The sequence below is a fragment of the Pipistrellus kuhlii genome, unplaced genomic scaffold (assembly GCF_014108245.1).
Source record: "Pipistrellus kuhlii isolate mPipKuh1 unplaced genomic scaffold, mPipKuh1.p scaffold_m20_p_27, whole genome shotgun sequence".
In the NCBI taxonomy this organism is placed as follows: domain Eukaryota; kingdom Metazoa; phylum Chordata; class Mammalia; order Chiroptera; family Vespertilionidae; genus Pipistrellus; species Pipistrellus kuhlii.
This window is the reverse complement of record NW_023425526.1, coordinates 1,409,347-1,427,805: the sequence shown is the minus strand read 5'-3', so window position 1 is coordinate 1,427,805 and position 18,459 is coordinate 1,409,347. Positions and strand designations below refer to the sequence as shown.

At 50.6% G+C, this 18,459-nt stretch overlaps 1 protein-coding gene across 1 annotated transcript in view; it reads right to left on the bottom strand.

The window, feature by feature from the left end:
* CRACDL (CRACD like) overlaps positions 1 to 18,459 on the bottom strand; it is a 99,987-nt gene that overhangs the window by 37,517 nt on the left and 44,011 nt on the right. Inside the window, exons 2-4 of the mRNA XM_036454044.2 lie at positions 16,768 to 16,847; positions 9,342 to 9,510; positions 1,359 to 1,494 (exon numbers count right to left, since the gene is read on the bottom strand). Coding sequence (XP_036309937.1) covers positions 1,359 to 1,494; positions 9,342 to 9,510; positions 16,768 to 16,837 — 375 coding nt within the window. The 5' untranslated portion in view covers positions 16,838 to 16,847. The remainder of the gene's footprint in view (positions 1 to 1,358; positions 1,495 to 9,341; positions 9,511 to 16,767; positions 16,848 to 18,459) is intronic.

Genomic DNA, 18,459 nt, shown 5'->3' with positions numbered 1-18,459 from the left:
CGCTGTCACCCTCCACCGTCCTCCCTCCGCCGTCCTCCCTCCGCCGTCCTCCCCCCCGCTGTCCTCCCTCCGCTGTCCTCCCTCCGCCGTCCTCCCCCCGCCGTCCTCCCTCCGCCGTCCTCCCTCCGCTGTCCTCCCTCCGCCGTCCTCCCCCCGCCGTCCTCCCTCCGCTGTCACCCTCTGCCGTCCTCCCTGCGCCGTCCTCCCCCCGCCGTCCTCCCCCCCGCTGTCCTCCCTCCTCTGTCACCCTCCGCTGTCCTCCCTCCGCCGTCCTCCCCCCGCCGTCCTCCCCCCGCCGTCCTCCCCCCGCCGTCCTCCCCCCGCCGTCCTCCCCCCCGCTGTCCTCCCTCCTCTGTCACCCTCCGCTGTCCTCCCTCCGCCGTCCTCCCCCCGCCGTCCTCCCTCCGCCGTCCTCCCCCCGCCGTCCTCCCTCCGCTGTCCTCCCTCCGCCGTCCTCCCCCCGCCGTCCTCCCTCCGCTGTCACCCTCTGCCGTCCTCCCTCCGCCGTCCTACCCCCGCCGTCCTCCCCCCCGCTGTCCTCCCTCCTCTGTCACCCTCCGCTGTCCTCCCTCCGCTGTCACCCTCCGCTGTCCTCCCTCCGCTGTCACCCTCCGATGTCCTCCCTCCGCCGTCCTCCCCCCGCTGTCCTCCCTCCGCCGTCCTCCCCCCGCTGTCCTCCCTCCTCTGTCACCCTCCGCTGTCACCCTCCGCCGTCCTCCCTCCGCTCCGCCGTCCTCCCCCTGCTGTCCTCCCTCCGCTGTCACCCTCCGCTGTCCTCCCTCCGCCGTCCTCTCTCTGCCGTCCTCCCTCCGCCGTCCTCCCCCCGCCGTCCTCCCTCCGCCGTCCTCCCCCCGCTGTCCTCCCTCCTCTGTCACCCTCCGCTGTCACCCTCCGCCGTCCTCCCCCCGCCGTCCTCTCTCTGCCGTCCTCCCTCCGCCGTCCTCCCCCCGCCGTCCTCCCTCCGCTGTCACCCTCCGCTGTCCTCCCTCCGCCATCCTCTCTCTGCCGTCCTCCCTCCGCCGTCCTCCCCCCGCCGTCCTCCCTCCGCCGTCCTCCCCCCGCCGTCCTCCCTCCGCTGTCACCCTCCGCTGTCCTCCCTCCGCCGTCCTCCCTCCGCCGTCCTCCCTCCGCCGTCCTCCCCCCGCCGTCCTCCCTCCGCTGTCACCCTCCGCTGCCACCTCGAAAACGAGCCGTCACCAGGCAGACGCGCCAGGACCCAGCGGCCACTGCCTGGGTGTCCTGGGGAAGTTGCGAAGTGCACGCGATCGCACTGTAAAGGTGGCCAGTAGGCCCCAGGGGTTTAGAACGTCTCGGTCTGTATCTGACATGCGCACCGAGGGCGGCCGCGAGCAGCTCACCTGCAGAGCCTTGATCCGGTCGCACACGTTCTCCTGGGAGAACACCCGCACAGGCCGCGCGGGGTCCGGTCCGGACTCCGGGATGAAGATGCTGTCGTGCGAGAGGGCCCGGCCGCCCAGCGCGCCCCGGGCCTCCCTAGGAGGGAGAGCCGCCATGAGACCGTGCCCGGGAGAAGAGCTGCACTCTGTGGGCCTGCGCACAGTGGGCCTGCGCACAGCGGGCCTGCGCACAGCGGGCCTGCACTCTGTGGGCCTGCACTCTGTGGGCCTGCGCACAGCGGGCCTGCACACAGCGGGCCTGCACTCTGTGGGCCTGCACTCTGTGGGCCTGTGCACAGCGGGCCTGCACACAGTGGGCCTGCACTCTGAGGGCCTGCACACAGCGGGCCTGCACACAGTGGCCCTGCACACAGCGGGCACGCACTCTGTGGGCCTGCGCACAGTGGGCCTGCACACAGCGGGCCTGCACACAGCGGGCATGCACTCTGTGGGCCTGCACACAGCGGGCCTGCACACAGTGGCCCTGCGCACAGCGGGCCTGCACACAGCGGGCCTGCACTCTGTGCATCTGCACTCTGTGGGCCTGCACACAGCGGGCCTGCACACAGTGGGCCTGCACTCTGTGCATCTGCACTCTGTGGGCCTGCGCACAGCGGGCCTGCGCACAGCGGGCCTGCGCACAGCAGGCATGCACTCTGTGGGCCTGTGCACAGTGGGCCTGCGCACAGTGGGCCTGCACACAGCGGGCCTGCACACAGTGGGCTTTCACACAGCAGGCCTGCACACAGCGGGCCTGCACACAGTGGGCCTGCACACAGCGGGCCTGCACACAGTGGGCCTGCACTCTGTGGGCCTGCACTCTGTGGGCCTGCACACAGCGGGCCTGCGCACAGCGGGCCTGCACACAGTGGGCCTACACTCTGTGGGCCTGCACACAGCGGGCCTGCACACAGCGGGCCTGTGCACAGTGGTCCTGTGCACAGTGGGCCCGTGGCTGGTGCGTGTTCTATTTGCCCCTGACTGTAGTTCATCTCCACCCTGTCAGACACCATCAGCTACTAGGAACGTCACAGAGATAGAAGCTGCCCTCACAGATCTGACGTTTGTGTGATGCTTTTTTATTCATGGAAACACCAAGGCCTGCCCAGGTGTGAGGTCCCACACGGGGGCCTTGGCTGCTTGCTGCGCTGCCCGGAGGGTGAGGCCACTCCTGGGGGCGGATGCAGCGGCTGGGCGGGCCGGAGGCCGTGTTTGCACAGCAGGTGGAGGGCCTGCCCGCTCAGGGGGCTCAAGGTCACCCCGAGCCGGCTGTGAGGTGACACTGCCCATCCGCAGAGCCACTCTGTCCCCCGGCAGGATCCGTGCAGGCAGCCTGAGCACCCAGGCCCCGGCCCAGCCCCTGCCCTAGCCCTGGGCTCCCATTGGACCGGAGCCCACAGCACAGTCACAGAGAGTCCAGAGGATGTGGGAGTCAGCGCTGGGCTTTCCGAGCGGCAGTGCGGCTGAACAATAGGTGGAAGGAGGTGAATGAGACCCGATGGCGAAGGCAGGAAAGCCCACCCAGCAGACGCTGGCCGTCTGCACACCACGGCCCCACCGCCCGCCCGCAGCCTGTCCCAGGAGCCAGCGGGCTGAGGTGCGGCCCTGCTCTCCTGCAGACCAGACTGTGCTGGTTGATGATCTAACTTGCTTCCAGCCGGCAACAGCCAGTCCGCCAGGGGGGACCCACGGCTCCCAGAGGGCGTGTCCTCACATTTCTGGGAGGGCCCAGGGCCAAGGGCAAGCACCAGGCGGCCCTCCCACCCACGGCGGCCCTGGCCACAGAGCTCTCAGGACACCTGGCTTCCCTCCACCGGAGCTGGGCCACACCCTGGTAACCAGATGGCTGCACCACCTCCACCCGGGCGGAACCGGGAGTTGAGGCGGCATGAAAGGCCCACAGTGACACACTGGCAGAAGCACAAGGCCTTTCCCTGCAGCAGCATTTATGGGAGCAAAGGCCGGAAGCACCCCAAGTGTCCTCAGGAGGAAAACATGACACGCTGCAGGCCTCAGCGGACCGTCGGGCGAGGAGGGTCCCGGTGAACGGCATTGGGTGGCACCGTCCGCACTAAGGGAGTAACACACAGTGCTAGCTCGGGGTGGGGAAGGGGTGTGAATGTATATGGACACAGTGAACCTGTGTGCGTATTTGCTTATATATATATATTTTAAAAATTTTATTGATTTTTTACAGAGAGGAAGGGAAAGGGATAGAGAGTTAGAAACATCAATCAGCTGCCTCCTGCACACCCCTGATGGGGATGTGCCTGCAACCAAGGTACATGCCTTTGACCAGAATCAAACCTGGGACCCTTCAGTCCGCAGGCCAACACTCTATCTACTGAGCCAAACTGCTTAGGGCAGCTTATATTTTTAAAGGCTGGTTCTGCTCAGTGGGTAGAGCATCGGCCTGTGGGCCACAGGGCCCAGGCTTGGATTCTGGTTAAGGGCATGCACCTCGATTGCAGGGTCCTCCCTGGCCTGGGCCCTGGGCGGGGCAGGTGCAGGAGGCAACCAATCGATGTGTTTCTCTCACATCGACATTTCTCTCTGCCTTTCCTTTTCTCTTCTACTCTCTCTAAAACTCAATGGAAAAATACCCCCCCCAAAGAAAAAGCAAAGCAAAACAAAACAACAAAAACAACAACAACGCGCCACAAAAGGATAAGTAGCAAATTAATAAAATGACTTCCTGGGGGAAGGGCAGAACAAGGGGGAGACAGGGTGCCACGGGACCTACAGGTAGAGTTTTGCCTTTGAAACATGTAAATGTTTTACGTAGTTAAGAGACAAAATCAAACAAAGAAGGAAATAAAACAATCTCTCCAACTAGATAACAACCTGGAACAAGCAACACTTTATATCAGCTTATTGGCGGAGCCACCCAGAGAAAGTGATTCTGAGTGACTTTAACTCCACTTCCAAGTGACTTTTGACTCTACATCTGTAACAGGACAAATCCTAAGAACAAAACCACAAAGATATCAGATTGCCCTTGGTAGTCTTATTAGTAGCAACACTGACTTAAAAACACAGTACAGAACAGTCTTTACAGTATCTAACAACCTTTGCTGGGAGAGGAGAGCAATAAATTATTATAAGTATATTGTACAATGAAGAAAAGGAGAAATGTTGTTAATATCATTATGAACCAAGATATCCAGTATAAGAGAAAAATAAATTCAAATTAAAAAATCCAAAAAGTAAAATGTGTATCCTATTACATTTAAACTGTGAATATCAGTGAATTACTAATTTATTTTTCCTCTTAAAAAATAAAGCCTCTTTCCCAGGTATCTGTGCTGGGAAGGTCTAAAAGCAAGGACAGCCCCCTACCTGGCCATCATCACCCCTGGCAACCAGCCTGCGGTCTCCAAAGCCATCCACACGGAGAGGAAGCGGAGCCAGTGAAGAAACGGCGGGCACGGGTCTGGGGAGGAAATGTGCCAACCCCCTGAGATTTCTCACTGCGGGAGAGCAAAGCAGCTTTCGAACACACGGGCTCTGGGGAAGGCACCGGAGCGGCCGTGGCCTGCCTGGCTGGCCGGCTGACCACTGTCCTGTGCGCTGAAAGGTTGCCAGTTCCGTGTCCGGTCAGGGCACATACCCACGTTGTGGGTTTGATCCCTTGTTGGGGTGCATACAGGAGCAACTGATCAATGTTTCTCTCTCTCTCCTTGCCTCTCTTAAAAAAAAATCAATAAAAACATCAAAAAAAAAAGAAAAAGAAAAAGAACCCGGGAGTTCATTTGAAGACACTCCCATGGGACGCCAAGATGAATAAAGCCAATCAAATATGTAAAAATCTATGCCTTAATAATAATGGCCCCTGAGGGTCATTATGCCTCTGAAGAGTTTTATCCTCAAGTGAAGGGCCAATGTCGTTTAAAAGAAAACATAAAAGTTGGCATGGAAACAAATCTGTGGTGTGTTTTTTTACCCTTTTTATTCACATATATAATTGCTGGAATAACTGAGCATATATATTGCAACTATACTTTGGTGAAATACAAGTCATTAATATTCAAGAAAAAACAAAATTCATTGATCAGTATTGGAAGAGGACAGGGTACCAGGTCACCACTCTGAAGGTGGATCAATAAAAGGATCAGTATTTAAGCATCACTCTGCCCTTCCTGTACAAACTCTACTTGAGAGCCACCGAGGAGCTGATTGAGTAAAGAAAAGGTCTTCATAGAAGAGCTGGTGACCAGTGCACAGATTTGTGCACACTGAAAGGAAATTAATTGGAAGGTGGCCGGTGGTGCGGGACCGGGACTGGGCAAGACGGGCTGGACACGCTCTGGAGCCAACCTCCGGGGTCCCTCCCCAGCGTCTGCAGGGTGAGCGGGGTTCCGCTGGCAGGTGGGGTCCCTCAGCCTGGCCTGTGGGGACTGGGCTGAAACTGGCGCTCCAACACCCCCTGAGGAGTCCTGGAGTGTGAGAGTGCACGCACTCTGTAAAGTTGCTGTCTACGGGTTGTGGAATGCAAACACAAGTGCGCAGTAAACCAGATTTGGGGCCAACAGTGCCCCAGCAACAACATAACTCACAGCCAAAGGTGGAATCACCAGGCCCCGTAAGGAATCGGGCTTCCTCTCTGGTTTCGGGGTGTGTCACCCAGAACCATTGCTGCCAAGTCACTGCAGCTCGGCAGCTCCTGTGTTGAGCATCTGCCCCCTGGTGATCAGTGCGTATCATAGCAAGAGTTGGCATATTAGCCATACACACGCACACACACACACACACACACACATACTAGAGGCCTGGTGCACGGAATTCGTGCATGGGGGGAAGAGGTCCCTCAGCCCAGCCTGCACCCTGTCCGATCTGGAACTCCTTGAGGGATGTCCGACTGCCCATTTAAGCCTGATCCTGAAACAGGCAGTCGGACATCCCTCTCACAATCCAGGACTGCTGGCTCCCATCTGCTCACTTGCCTGATTGCCCCTAACTGCTTCTGCCTGCCATCCTGATCACCCCCTAACCCACTCCCCTGCCAGCCTGATAGATATAACTGCTCTGCTGCAGCCTGATTGCCTCTAACTTCCCTCCCCTACAGGCCTGGTTGCCTCCAATTGCCCTCCCCTGATGGCCTGGTAACCCTAACTGCCCTCCCTTGCCAGCCTGGTTGCCCCCAACTGCCCTTCCCTGTAGGCCTGGTCACCCCCAAATGTCCACCCCTGCAGGCCTGATCCCTCCCAACTGCCCTCCCCTGCAGGCCTGGTGCCCCCCAACTGCACTCCATTGCATGCCTGATTGCCCCTAACTGCCCTCCCCTGCAGGCCTGATCCCCCCCCAACTGCCCTCCCCTGCAGGCCTGGTGCCCCCCAACTGCCCTCCGTTGCATGCCTGATTGCCCCTATCTGCCCTCCCTTGCAGGCCTGGGTCTCTCCCAACTGCTCTCCCCTACAGGGCTGGTCCCCTCCAACTGCCCTCCCCTGCGAAACCTGATTGCCCCCAACTGCCCTCCCCTATAGGCCTGATTACCCCCAACTGTCCTCCCCTGCAGGCCTGGTCCCCCCCAATTGCCCTCCCCTGCAGGCCTGGTTCCCCTCAACTGCCCTCCCCTACAGGCCTCGTCCCCCCAACTGCCCTCCCCTGCAGGCCTGGTCCCCCCCTACTGCCCTCCCCTGATGGCCTGGTCCCTCCCTACTGCCCTCCCCTGCTGGCCTGATTGCCCCCACCTGCCCTCCTCTGCAGGCCTGGTCATCCCCAACTGCCCTCCTCTGCTGGCCTGACCACCCACAACTTCCCACTCCTGCTGGCCATCTTATGTCCACATGGGGGCAGCCATCTTGTGTGTTGGAGTGATGGTCAATTTGCATATCACTCTTTTATTAGATAGGATATAGATTCCAGCTGACTCATGCAGGATAAATGGCACAATTAGAAAAACCACCATTTTGCAATGAAATGGTGGGTCTGGGCAATGACCCTCAGCGGGCGTTAAAACCATCAGGTGAAGATGAGTGGAGGAATCGCTCTGGGAACCCCTGCCCCCACTGCTCAGTCTTGGTCATGGAAGTGGGACAACCAGGAAGCATGTGCCTGTGAAGTGACAGCAAGTATCCAGGTCCACCTCAATCTACGTCGTATCTCACTCTACCTAACACTTCCCAAGAGCTCGGAGACTACAGGAATGAGTCGGGCTGTGCCAAGAGAAAGCAAAGCCAGAATGTGGGATGCTCTGCAGAGCAACTGATTCTGCTCTTGCAGCAGATCAGCGACCCGAAACCAAGGGGCTGAGGGCAGCTACAGGTGAGGAGCCTTAAGAGGCAAAACCACACAGTAAATGGGTGTCTACTCCTCAAACCCACAGGCTCCCACAGACTTTGCCAGCAGCGATGTGTCCTGGCAGGTGGCACCCCCTGGCCGCGGTGATGGTGAGAAGTTGCTCAGGTCCGGAAGACACGCCGACTCTCGCCGTGGCTAAGAGTGCCTTTAGGACCTTGCCTGTCCTCCACGCTGCTCTCTAAAAACATGACTTCACTTCCAGAGCTTCCTCACACTCCACCCTCAGCTTCCTTTCCTGGCATCCACCCAGCGGACTATGACCAGTGAGTGAGGACCCTGCTAGGTGCGGGCACAGGGAGGTGAAAGGGGCGCAGTCCCACCCCCCACGGGCTCTGGTGATAGAGACGGACAACTGGACAGGCTAGTGCACCCCAGCTGGCCCCTCCTGCTACGGGCTGTTCCATGGCTGGGGGTAGGGGGTCGTACTCCCAGGCCTGTCTTCCCAACACCAGGCCTGTGTGCCAGTCAGGAGGGCTGTGTGAGGTACGTGACCAGTTCCCTGCGGCTGGCCCAGAGACCTGCAATACTTAGCAATGTTACCATGACGATGTCTTCCCCCGAGTTTGGAGCCCACCGCCTGCAACACCTATCTCAGCCCATCGTCTCCGCCCTCATGGGGGCAAGCGTGCTCACTGCCAGCAGGAAGAAACAAACAAGCAACCGGAGAACCACAGCCTTTCCTCTTCAGCCATTTGGTGCCACCAGGTGGCCAGTGTGAGTTCCACTCTGCTAGCCGCTGGGGAGGAGCCGGGAGGAGGAGGTGGGCAGGACGCATCCCTGGGCCCTGACAGTGACCCCACCTCAGCGTGGTCTGTTCTCTGGCCCAAGGCTCATTGTGCCTCTGAAGAGTTTTACCTCAAGCTAAGGGCCAAAGTTGTTTAAAAGAAAACATAAAAGTTGGCGTGACAACAAGCCTGTGTGTTTCGCCGCCCCACTTTTTACTCATAGATGTAGCTGCTGGAATAACTGAGTATATATATTACAACTATATTTTGGTGAAAGGCAAGTTATAAAAATAGGTAGACTTCCCCAAATTGTCCTAATATTGAGTCTGTTCTGCCTCATAATATTTCTGGATGATTTTTCTAAGATGGAACAGCAAAAAGTGCCCCGCTCCTTCTTTCTTGTCTCTGTTCTCTCTCTCTCTCTCTCTCTCTCTCTCTCTCTCTCTCTCTCTCTCTCTCTCTCTTCTCTCTCTCTCTCAAAGCTTTCTTATTAGATTACTCAAAGTTCAAGCTTAAACAGATGTACTTCCTAGTATAGTATCCACATCCTCAAAAGAATTTTAGGTCAAATTAAATCGGCTCATATCCCAATATTGCTAATTTCAGCTGTAGCATACTGGGCAACTTCTCCAAAATGTTGCTGAAGCCTGGTTTGCTCACTTATAAAACGGCATGTCTTACCTCCTGCCCCACAGTTTTTGTAGAATTTTAATATGTGCAGCACCTGACACACAGCAGGTACCTAATGATCCCCCGCAACTTTCTCCGCGTGTGAAAAGACAGAAAGCACGGCTTCCGTGGGAGAGTGTGCTGTGGAATCACCAGGAAGAAAGCAGGCTCAGACACCCAGCACGTCACCATGACAACGACACAGCAGCCAGGCCCCCGCGCCCGCCTGAGGGATGTGAGAGCCACTTACTCGAGCTCATCCTCCGAGTCGTAGCCCACGGGCCCTGCCTCGATGGCGATGACCTCGCTCTTCGCCTGACTCTGCTTCCAGGTGCTGCCTCCGGAGGAGGAGGGCGGGTCCTTCCTCTTCTTCTTGCCGAAGAGCTTCTTAAACGTTTTGAACTTGGACTTTTTCTTTCCTGTGCAGAAGGAATGGCCGTGAGTGCTGACCGAGCCGGCGTGAGGCGTGCAGAGGGGAGGAAGCAAGATCGCTGTCCAGGCACCAAGCTATTCTCTCCTCGGCGGCCCGTCTGCCGCACGGCAGGGCCTGCAGCCCCTGGCATCCGTTTCCGGACCCCTGGAAACAGGTCTTGATTTCTGCCTATTTGGGGCACTTAATGAAAGGGCCGAGGAAGCGCTGTAGTGCGATCACAGCATTGAAGCTGAAATCAAGGTTTAATCTCTGTCTCAGACAGGGTCAAAAGCAGAGAGTCCTGAGGAGGAAGAGACCATGTCAGAACCCAATTTTTTTCTCAGAATAATCCTAAGTGCTTCAGTTAGTGTGGACCTGGGCACCGTGGGCCGTCAGAGGAGGGCCAGCCTCGTGGCAGGCGGTGCTGGCGGGAGCCCCAACGCCCCGATGCCCTAACAGGGTCCCGCGGGGAAATCGTCACCTGCGGTGGCCGCACAGAGCCCCGCCCCGCTCCCAGGTGACAGAATTCACAGCCCTGACAGCGCCACGCCGCCTGCTTCTCACCACAAGCCCGTCATCCGGACCCTGTGCCTGAGCATTAGCAGCTAAGCAGAGCTCCTTGCTTTCCTCCGAACCTGTAGGAGGGCTGACAATGGGAGGATGCAACGCTGCGGATAAGCAGGATGCTGCCTGATACACCCCAAACATCTGCTCCAGGGATCCCCGAGTTTGTACGTAGGTAATTCTGTAAGCGGAGTTCCTCAAAAAACAGAGGGAATGGTTATATTTTATGTGAATGCTCGATACTGCCCCCATGTGGAGAATTAGTAAGGATGGGTCTGTGGGAGTCCCTGCATGACCTCAGGTGGCGCTAATTGCTGCCCAGAGGGGATTTAGTCCTTCAGCCAAGTCTCACCATGGAATGGCAGTCTCCTTACCTTTGTAATCACAGAACAATTACGTTGCTCACTGGTGGCTCTCAAAGAGTCTATTATTTGGAAAGGCTTTAGCAGTTTTCTGCATTTACCGGGTCACCGGCTGGCCTTTGCCTAGTTAACAAACAGGTACACACCCTGCAGGTCTGAGCAAACATGTGGCCTCGCGGTCTTTTACATCAAAGACACGGCTGCTGCTCTGGGACAATGTTTACAGCGTTCTCAAATGACACGAATGGACTAAATTGTTTGGAGTCGACACAGTAGTGAAGGTCAAAGAGAAAAACAGCTCAATCATTCTTATCTAGTTCCTAAGTACACATACAAAATACGTTAGAGTGCAGTGAAGAACTTTTAACTTAAAGTAACTGGCAGCGTAGGAATTATGTGTTTAAATAGTGTGGCGGTTTCCCGTCTTATATTTAATACTAGAGGAATCCACGGGCAGCAAAATCTCAGCCATGTGCTGAAGCACTATCTTCACTGATACAGCCCCCAGGGCAATGGAAACTAAGGAGAAAATAAACAAATGGGACTACATCAAAATACAAAGCTTCTGCAAAGCAAAAGAAACCATCAACAAAACAACAAGAAAGCCCACTACATGGGAGAACATATTTGCCAATGTTATCACCGATAAGGGTTTAATCCCCAACATTTACCGGGAACTTATACAACTTAACAAAAGGAAGATAAACAATCCAATAAAAAAAAAAAGTGGGCAACGGTCCTAAATAGATACTTTTTGAAAAGGGACAGAAGGAAGGCCATGAGACACATGAAAACATGCTCAAAATCACTAATCATCGGAGATATGCAAATCAAAACAACAATGAGATACCATCTCACACCTGTCAGAATGGCTATCATCAACAAAGCAACAAAGTGCTGGCGAGGTTGCAGAGAAAAAGGAACCCCCATGCGCTGCTGGTGGGAATGCAGACTGGTGCAGCCACTGTGGAGAACACTATGGAGTTTCCTCAAAAAACTGGAAATGGAACTCCCATTTGACCCAGTAATCCCACTCCTAGGAATATACCCCAAGAAACTAGAAACACCAATCAGAAAGGATATATGCACCCCTATGTTCATAGCAGCACAATTCACCATAGCTAAGATTTGGAAACAGCCTAAGTGCCCATCAGCAGATGAGTGGATTAAAAAACAGTGGTGCATCTACACAATGGAATACTATGCTGCGGTGAAAAAGGAGTTCTTACCATTTGCAACAGCATGGATGGAATTGGAGAGCATTATGCTAAGTGAAATAAGCCAGTCAGAGAAAGATAAATGATCTCACTCATTTATGGAATATGATGAACAACACAAACTGACGAACAAAAACAGATCCAGAGACACAGAAGCATCGATCAGACCGTCAAACCTCAGAGGGAAGGTAGGGGAGAGTGGGGGTTTGGGGGAGAGATTAACCAAAGGACTTATATGCATGTATATGAGCATAACCAATGGACACAGACACCAGGGGGGTGAGGGCATGAGTGTAGGGGGGCAATGGGAGAATAAGGACACATATGTAATACCTTAATAAAGAAAAAAATAAAAAATAGTGCAGTGGTAGGCCTGTGGTGGGGGGCAGGTGCGGGGGGCTCAATGTGGGGGAGAGGAGGTGGGGACATCTGTAATACTTTCAATAGGAAGGATAAATTAAAACAAACAAGAAAAAGATGCCGCTGCTGGCCAGTGGGGGGACCTGAGGGAGGGGTGGAGCAGGGCCGCATGGACCCAGATAAGCACTGGCGTTTGCCTTGCGTGGTCAGGCAGCCTCCCACGAGGGGCCTGTCTGTGCTGCGTTTATCCACCTGCTGGGCTTCTAACTCAGTTCCTTCCATGTGACCAGCACTGTTCAGGTTTCCTACATCCTGAATCTGGTTTATGAGTTTACATTTTTGCTAGGAATTTGCCTTTTTCCAAATTTTCAAAGTAGTTGTTAAAATATCCTCTTGCTGTTTCAGCATCCGTTGTCTGTAAGGAAGTTCTCTTTCTCGGCCCCGATGGGAATTCTCCTCTTTTTCCTCGATCAGCTGCACCAGAGGTTTGTCGATTTTATTTGCATCAATTTCTATTCCTCGTTTTATTTTTTACTTCCTGCTACTTTCTTTGGGTTTACTTTGATAACTTTGTAAATTCATGAGATCAATAGTTAGCTTGTTAATTTTTAGGCAATTTATTCATTTTAGGCAATTTCTAAGCACTTTAGAATGTTCTTATCTCTCTGTTATTGATTTCTAGTTTAACTGTATTGTGGTGAGAGAATAGACTCCACATGGTCTGAATCTGTTCAATTTTGTCAAGACTTGCTTGAATTTGTAAATGTTTCTCATGTGCTTGAAAAATAATGTATGGTTTTTAATGTTTTATACGTGTCAAGTAGGACAAGGCCTTTTTATTTATGTTGTCTAAATACTTTATATCTTTAATTTTTAAATACATTTGTTCTATGAATTACTGATACAATTATACAAAAAAATAACCAGTCTGATTGTAGATTATATTTACTTTGTTTAATTGTCAATTTTTACTCTATAACCTTTGACATTATGTTGGTGCATAGAAAGGTAAAATTATTATCTTGGTCACGAGTAAAACCTTTTGTGAAATGCCCTCTGTAATTTTAGTAATGCTTTTTGCCTTATATTTTATTTGGACTGCTATTAATATAGCTACGCCAGCCTCCTTTGGCCCAGTATTTGCAAGGTACATGTTTTTCTGTCCTTTTTCCTTCAACTTTTCTGCTTAAGATAATTAGTTTTAGAAACTCAGTCTGATGATCTTTAACTTCTAAGCGGAACAATTAATGCAGTTAGTCTCCTTGCGCTCACTGTACTGGCTGATACGTTAATAAAACAGGTCCCCCAGCTGGAGGGGTCTGCTGAGAGCGCTCTGCCGGGCTGCAGACTCCACTGCCCTGCGGGCTTACTCACCTCCCAGAGCCCCACCTCCAAACTGCACCACATGGGGGCTCGGATTTTAACCTATGAATTTTGGAGGGACACAAACGTTCAGTCTATAACACATAGTACATCTCTCCATGGATGGGGGTCTGTGTTGCTTTCTTCAAATAATATTTATATTTTTCAGCCTACAGATCCTACATATACTTTGTTAGATACATACTTAAGTATTTCTTTTATTGGTACCACTGTAAATGGCACCTTTAAAAAATGTCATTTTTTAATTCATTATTGTCCTATATAATAAAGAGGTGATATGCAAATTAACCCTCATGCCCTCACAAGGTGGCTGCCTATGACCAGGCCGGCAGGGAGGTTAGTGAGGGACAACCAAATGACTGAACAAGCAGGCTGCATGGGGCGCCAAGGCCGGCGGGCAGGGGGTGGGCAGTTAGGGGAAACTAGGCCAGTGGGGGAGGGGCAATAAGGGGTGACCAGGTAGGCAGGCAGGCAGTGATCCAGGATACTGAGAGGGATCAGGCCTAGACCGGCAGTCAGACATCCCCCAAGGGGTCCTGGATTGGAGAGGGTGCTGGCTGGGCTGAGGGGACTCCCCCCCCCATGCACAAATTTCATGTAGTAGGCCTTTAGTTAATATATAAAATTACAATTTTTAAATATTGATCCTGTATATAGTGACAACTTGCTAACCTGGCTTAAGAGTTCTAGGTACTTTTTGATATTTTCTATAATCAGAGTTTTACTTCTTTTTTTTTTTTTTTAATATTTTATTGATTTTGTACAGAGAGGAAGGGAGAGAGATAGAGAGTTAGAAACATCGATGAGAGAAAGTCATCGATCAGCTGCCTCTTGCACACCCCCTACTGGGGATATGCCCGCAACCAAGGTACATGCCCTTGACCGGAATCGAACCCGGGACCTTTCAGTCCCCAAGCCGACGCTCTGTCCATTGAGCCAAACCGGTCTTGGCCAGAGTTTTACTTCTTCTTTCCATCTGGATCCCCTTTATTTCTTTCTCATGCCTTATGGCACTGGCTGGGTGCTATGAGACTTCTTATACTTCCATATACTTTCATACTTTCAAACTTTTATTTGTTATCTTCAACCCTAAGATAGTGATTGTTTTATAGCACCTATTTGATAATTCTGATATTCAGTGCCGTTGCATGTCTGTTTCTCTCTGCTGTGAATCAGTTCGCTAGGATTGCCATGATGAAGTACCACAGACTGAGGGCTTAAATAACAGAACTGCTGTTGTCTCGGTTCTGGAGGCTAGATGTCTGAGCTCCAGGTGTCTTTGGCATGGTTAGTTCCTTCAAAGGATTATGATGAAGAAATCTATTCTGTGTCTCTCCGCTCATGTTTCATGTTTGCTGTCAATCTGGCATTCTTCCCCCTGTGCTGCCATCACCCTAATCTCTGACTTTATCTTCCCGTGGCGTTCTCCCTGAGTGTGTGTCTGCATCTCAGTTCCCCTTTCTGTAAGGACATCAGTCCCAGCAGACCAGGCTCACCTACTCCAGTATGACCTCATCTAAACCACTCACCCCTGCACAGACCCAGTTCCCAAAGAGGGCCACATTCTAGGTCCTGGGGGTTAGGACTTCAATACACGAATTTTGGAGGCACACAGTTCAACCCCTAACAGTGGTGCCTTGTTGCCCGATCTGCCTGCTTATCACTGACAGTTTGTCACAGAACCAACAGCACCAATTATTGCTGACGGAGTAACCTGGCGTCTGGGTAGAAGGCACCTTCCTTCAGAGAAGACTGTTTCCTTCTGCAGGTCCCTGAGGCCACCTTCAGTCTAGAAATACTCTGAGCCAAGCTCAAGGCTTGAGAGTCTCTGAATCACCCAACTGATGCAGACACAAGCTGTCCATCCACACAACGGTGACTCACCCTGGTTCACACTTATTCACATTGTGCGGCCCCGCAGGCCCCGCTTGCTGCAGGGAAGGTCTTCTGGGAGATGGCCACCTTGTACAGCTCCGTACTTTACACAGGACCCTCTCCCTCTCTCACTGCGTCACGAAGACATAAAAATGGAACTCACAATTCCCAAGACTGGTAAACGATCTGAGAGCAAAGCTGGCTTCTATGCTCAGGTTTCCAATTTTCTCTAATTCTGGACTCATTACCTCTTACTTTTAAAAAGAATTTAAAGGAATGCTCTTATTTAGAATTTTACATTTTAAATGGAAAGAGGTTGAATAACTTGATTCACTATTATTTGAAAAACAATACTTAGTTATTTTCTTTTCTTAAATAAATTCTTCATGGTGACCTCTGTAAGTACCCCAAACTACAATAGTAGTTATGGATGTAGTTTCAGGATAATTAACTACTTCTTCAAACAGTATTTTATTGTTTAAAATCAGTACTAGTTCGGTGTTCCATAATGTGAAATTTTGCAACTCATTTTTTTTCAGGGTTAATTAAAAACCCCTCATCTTATATCTGTATTTGTGGGGTGGGGGGAGGTACCTATTCAATTATGATAAAAGAAAAGTAGTTCTAACATGGAATAATAAGAAAAAGCAATCTATAATCTACCACAATATATGATATTTATTGAAATGTGACAGAGAAAAAGCAGTTCTAATACAGAATAAGAAAAATCTACTGAAAATATCTAAAAATAATCTTTAATAGAATTAGTATCAGAAGCTAATTGTTAGCAGGTAGAATTTAATATTATTGAAGCTATTTCCCCTGAACAATACTTAAAAATGACTACTAGCATTTTGACTTTAAAGAGAAAGATGGAGACCTTTGCTACCAAAATAAGGTGATTATAAATGGCTAATCTGTGGAAAAGGTACACTGTAGGAAGATCGATGATTTTTAAAGTAAATTTTACAACTCTATTAAGACATAAATAGCAATATATGAGTAGTGGTAAACCAACCAAATGATTGGGTAACTCTGAGGACTTGTTGTCAGGTGGTGATTCATGGGCCTGGCATTTAGCTCTGTAGAGGATATAATAAGGTCTCCTCAAAAAGAACAGCCATAAAAGAGGATTCGAAGGCTTTGTTATTCTATTCTTCTGGACCATCAGGCTACCTTACACTTTGCCAACCTCCTGCTGGTACCTTCAGATGTTCTGGATAACAAATGAGTCCACTGCACTGCTCAAGTCAATCAAACATGGGGACAGGAATGAAGAAAATGACTCTAACCCGCCCTCCACGTCTGAGAAGCAAAGGAGGACCCCCAGCATTGCAGGCCCTCTGGTCTCAGAATGACGGACCTAGGGGATGTCTGAACATGCTGTGAACTGAACCCCCCATTCTCCGGGCAGAGAACCCCGATGGCCTGGTTCCATCAGCCCCTCCCCCTGCCCCACAATCCAATGAGCACTCTCCCCAGAGCAGGGGAAGGGCGCCTTACCTGCGCTGTCCTCCCCCAGGCCTTCAGCAGCCTCCCGGAGCTTAAAGTCCATCACCCGTGTGGAAATCATGGCCAGCTCCCTAAAACCAGATCGAAAATGACATTAAAGAAACATGTTTAGAAACAGTCAGCTAGTATTTCAAATAATTTATACCTATGCATAGAGTTCCAATAAATATAAAATTATACAAATATGTACACGTAAACCTGGCAACAACCCTAGTAACTGTGATTCAACTGGAAACACTAGCTTTTTTAGTGCCCTAATCTTATATAGAAATAGGCAATCAAGAATAACAAAAAGTTATAGGAAAGTCTTTAAGGGAAACACAAAATCACAACAAAACTCAGTAGAAATTTGTGTAATTTTAAAAAATATATTTTATTGATTTTGTATAGAGAGGAAGAGAGAGAGATAGAGAGTTAGAAACATCGATGAGAAAGAGTCATCGATCAGCTGCCTCTTGCACACACCCTACTGGGGATATGCCCGCAACCAAGGTACATGCCCTTGACCGGAATGGAACCTGGACCCTTCAGTCCCCAAGACGACGCTCTATCCATTGAGCCAAACCGGTCTCGGCAAATTTGTGTTATTTTTAATAAAAATTTTAAAACTGAATAGTTATATAAATGAAAGAAAAAAGGAGGATCCATGAATCATTGAATAGAATACTATAAAAAGGAACATGCAAAGAATAAAATGGAGCTCTTAACATTATAATAGAAATTTTGAAAAGCAATAATATTACTGAAACATAGTTGATGAAATAATCAGCAATTAAAATTAAAAGAGGTAGTTTAAATAAATTAGATAATCAATCTAGAGATGCAACATTCTAATAATTTAAGTCTCAGACAGAAAAAATAAAATTTTATAAAGAAGGAAATTATCAAGGTAATAACAGAAGACATTTTCAAAGAATTTAAGGATCTGAACTTGAAAATAGAAAGAGTGGATAGAATAGCCAGAAAATGAACCAAACAAGTTTGTTTGTAGCATTTCTATGTTCTAGAAATATTGAAGGATTCTTGCTATGAAGCATGAATGAAAATAAAGTAAAATATTCAAATGATTAAAAGACACAGAGAGAAAATAAGGAAAATAATTTCTGAAGTCAGCAAAGAAGTGTAGCAAAGCAAAGGGAGGAAAAGGGGAAACACCTGCAATAATATCAACATTAAAAAATACTAAAAAAGAAAGAAAGAAAGAAACATGTTTAACAGAAGTTAACAGTGAGGAAAATGGCGGTGGTGACTGCTTTCTGTCTAGGACCTCACCTGCCCATGGCAGAATATGGGACAGTGCAGCCCAAAAACACATCTATAGCTCAAGATTGGTAACCACACAGGCATTTAAGCACTCGCTGATGGAGCAATTGCATAGAAACCAGATAGCAGGAACAAATGCTTCACCAAGTTAGCTGCAGAATAGCCGCAGAGATGTGGATTCCAGCATGGGGAATGTAGTCAGTGATATCCCGCATGGGGATGTGGGCAAGGTCGGGGCTGGAGGCAGTGGGGGACACTGTGTAGAGTACGTGATTTTCTGGACACTTTGTTGTACATCTGAAGCTAATACAGAATGGGGTTGAATGTAAACTGAAATAAAAAAATATCCTTTTATTTATAGCATGAAGATTTGGTTCCTTCCTCTCTCTCTCTCTCTCTCTCTCTCTCTCTCTCTCTCTC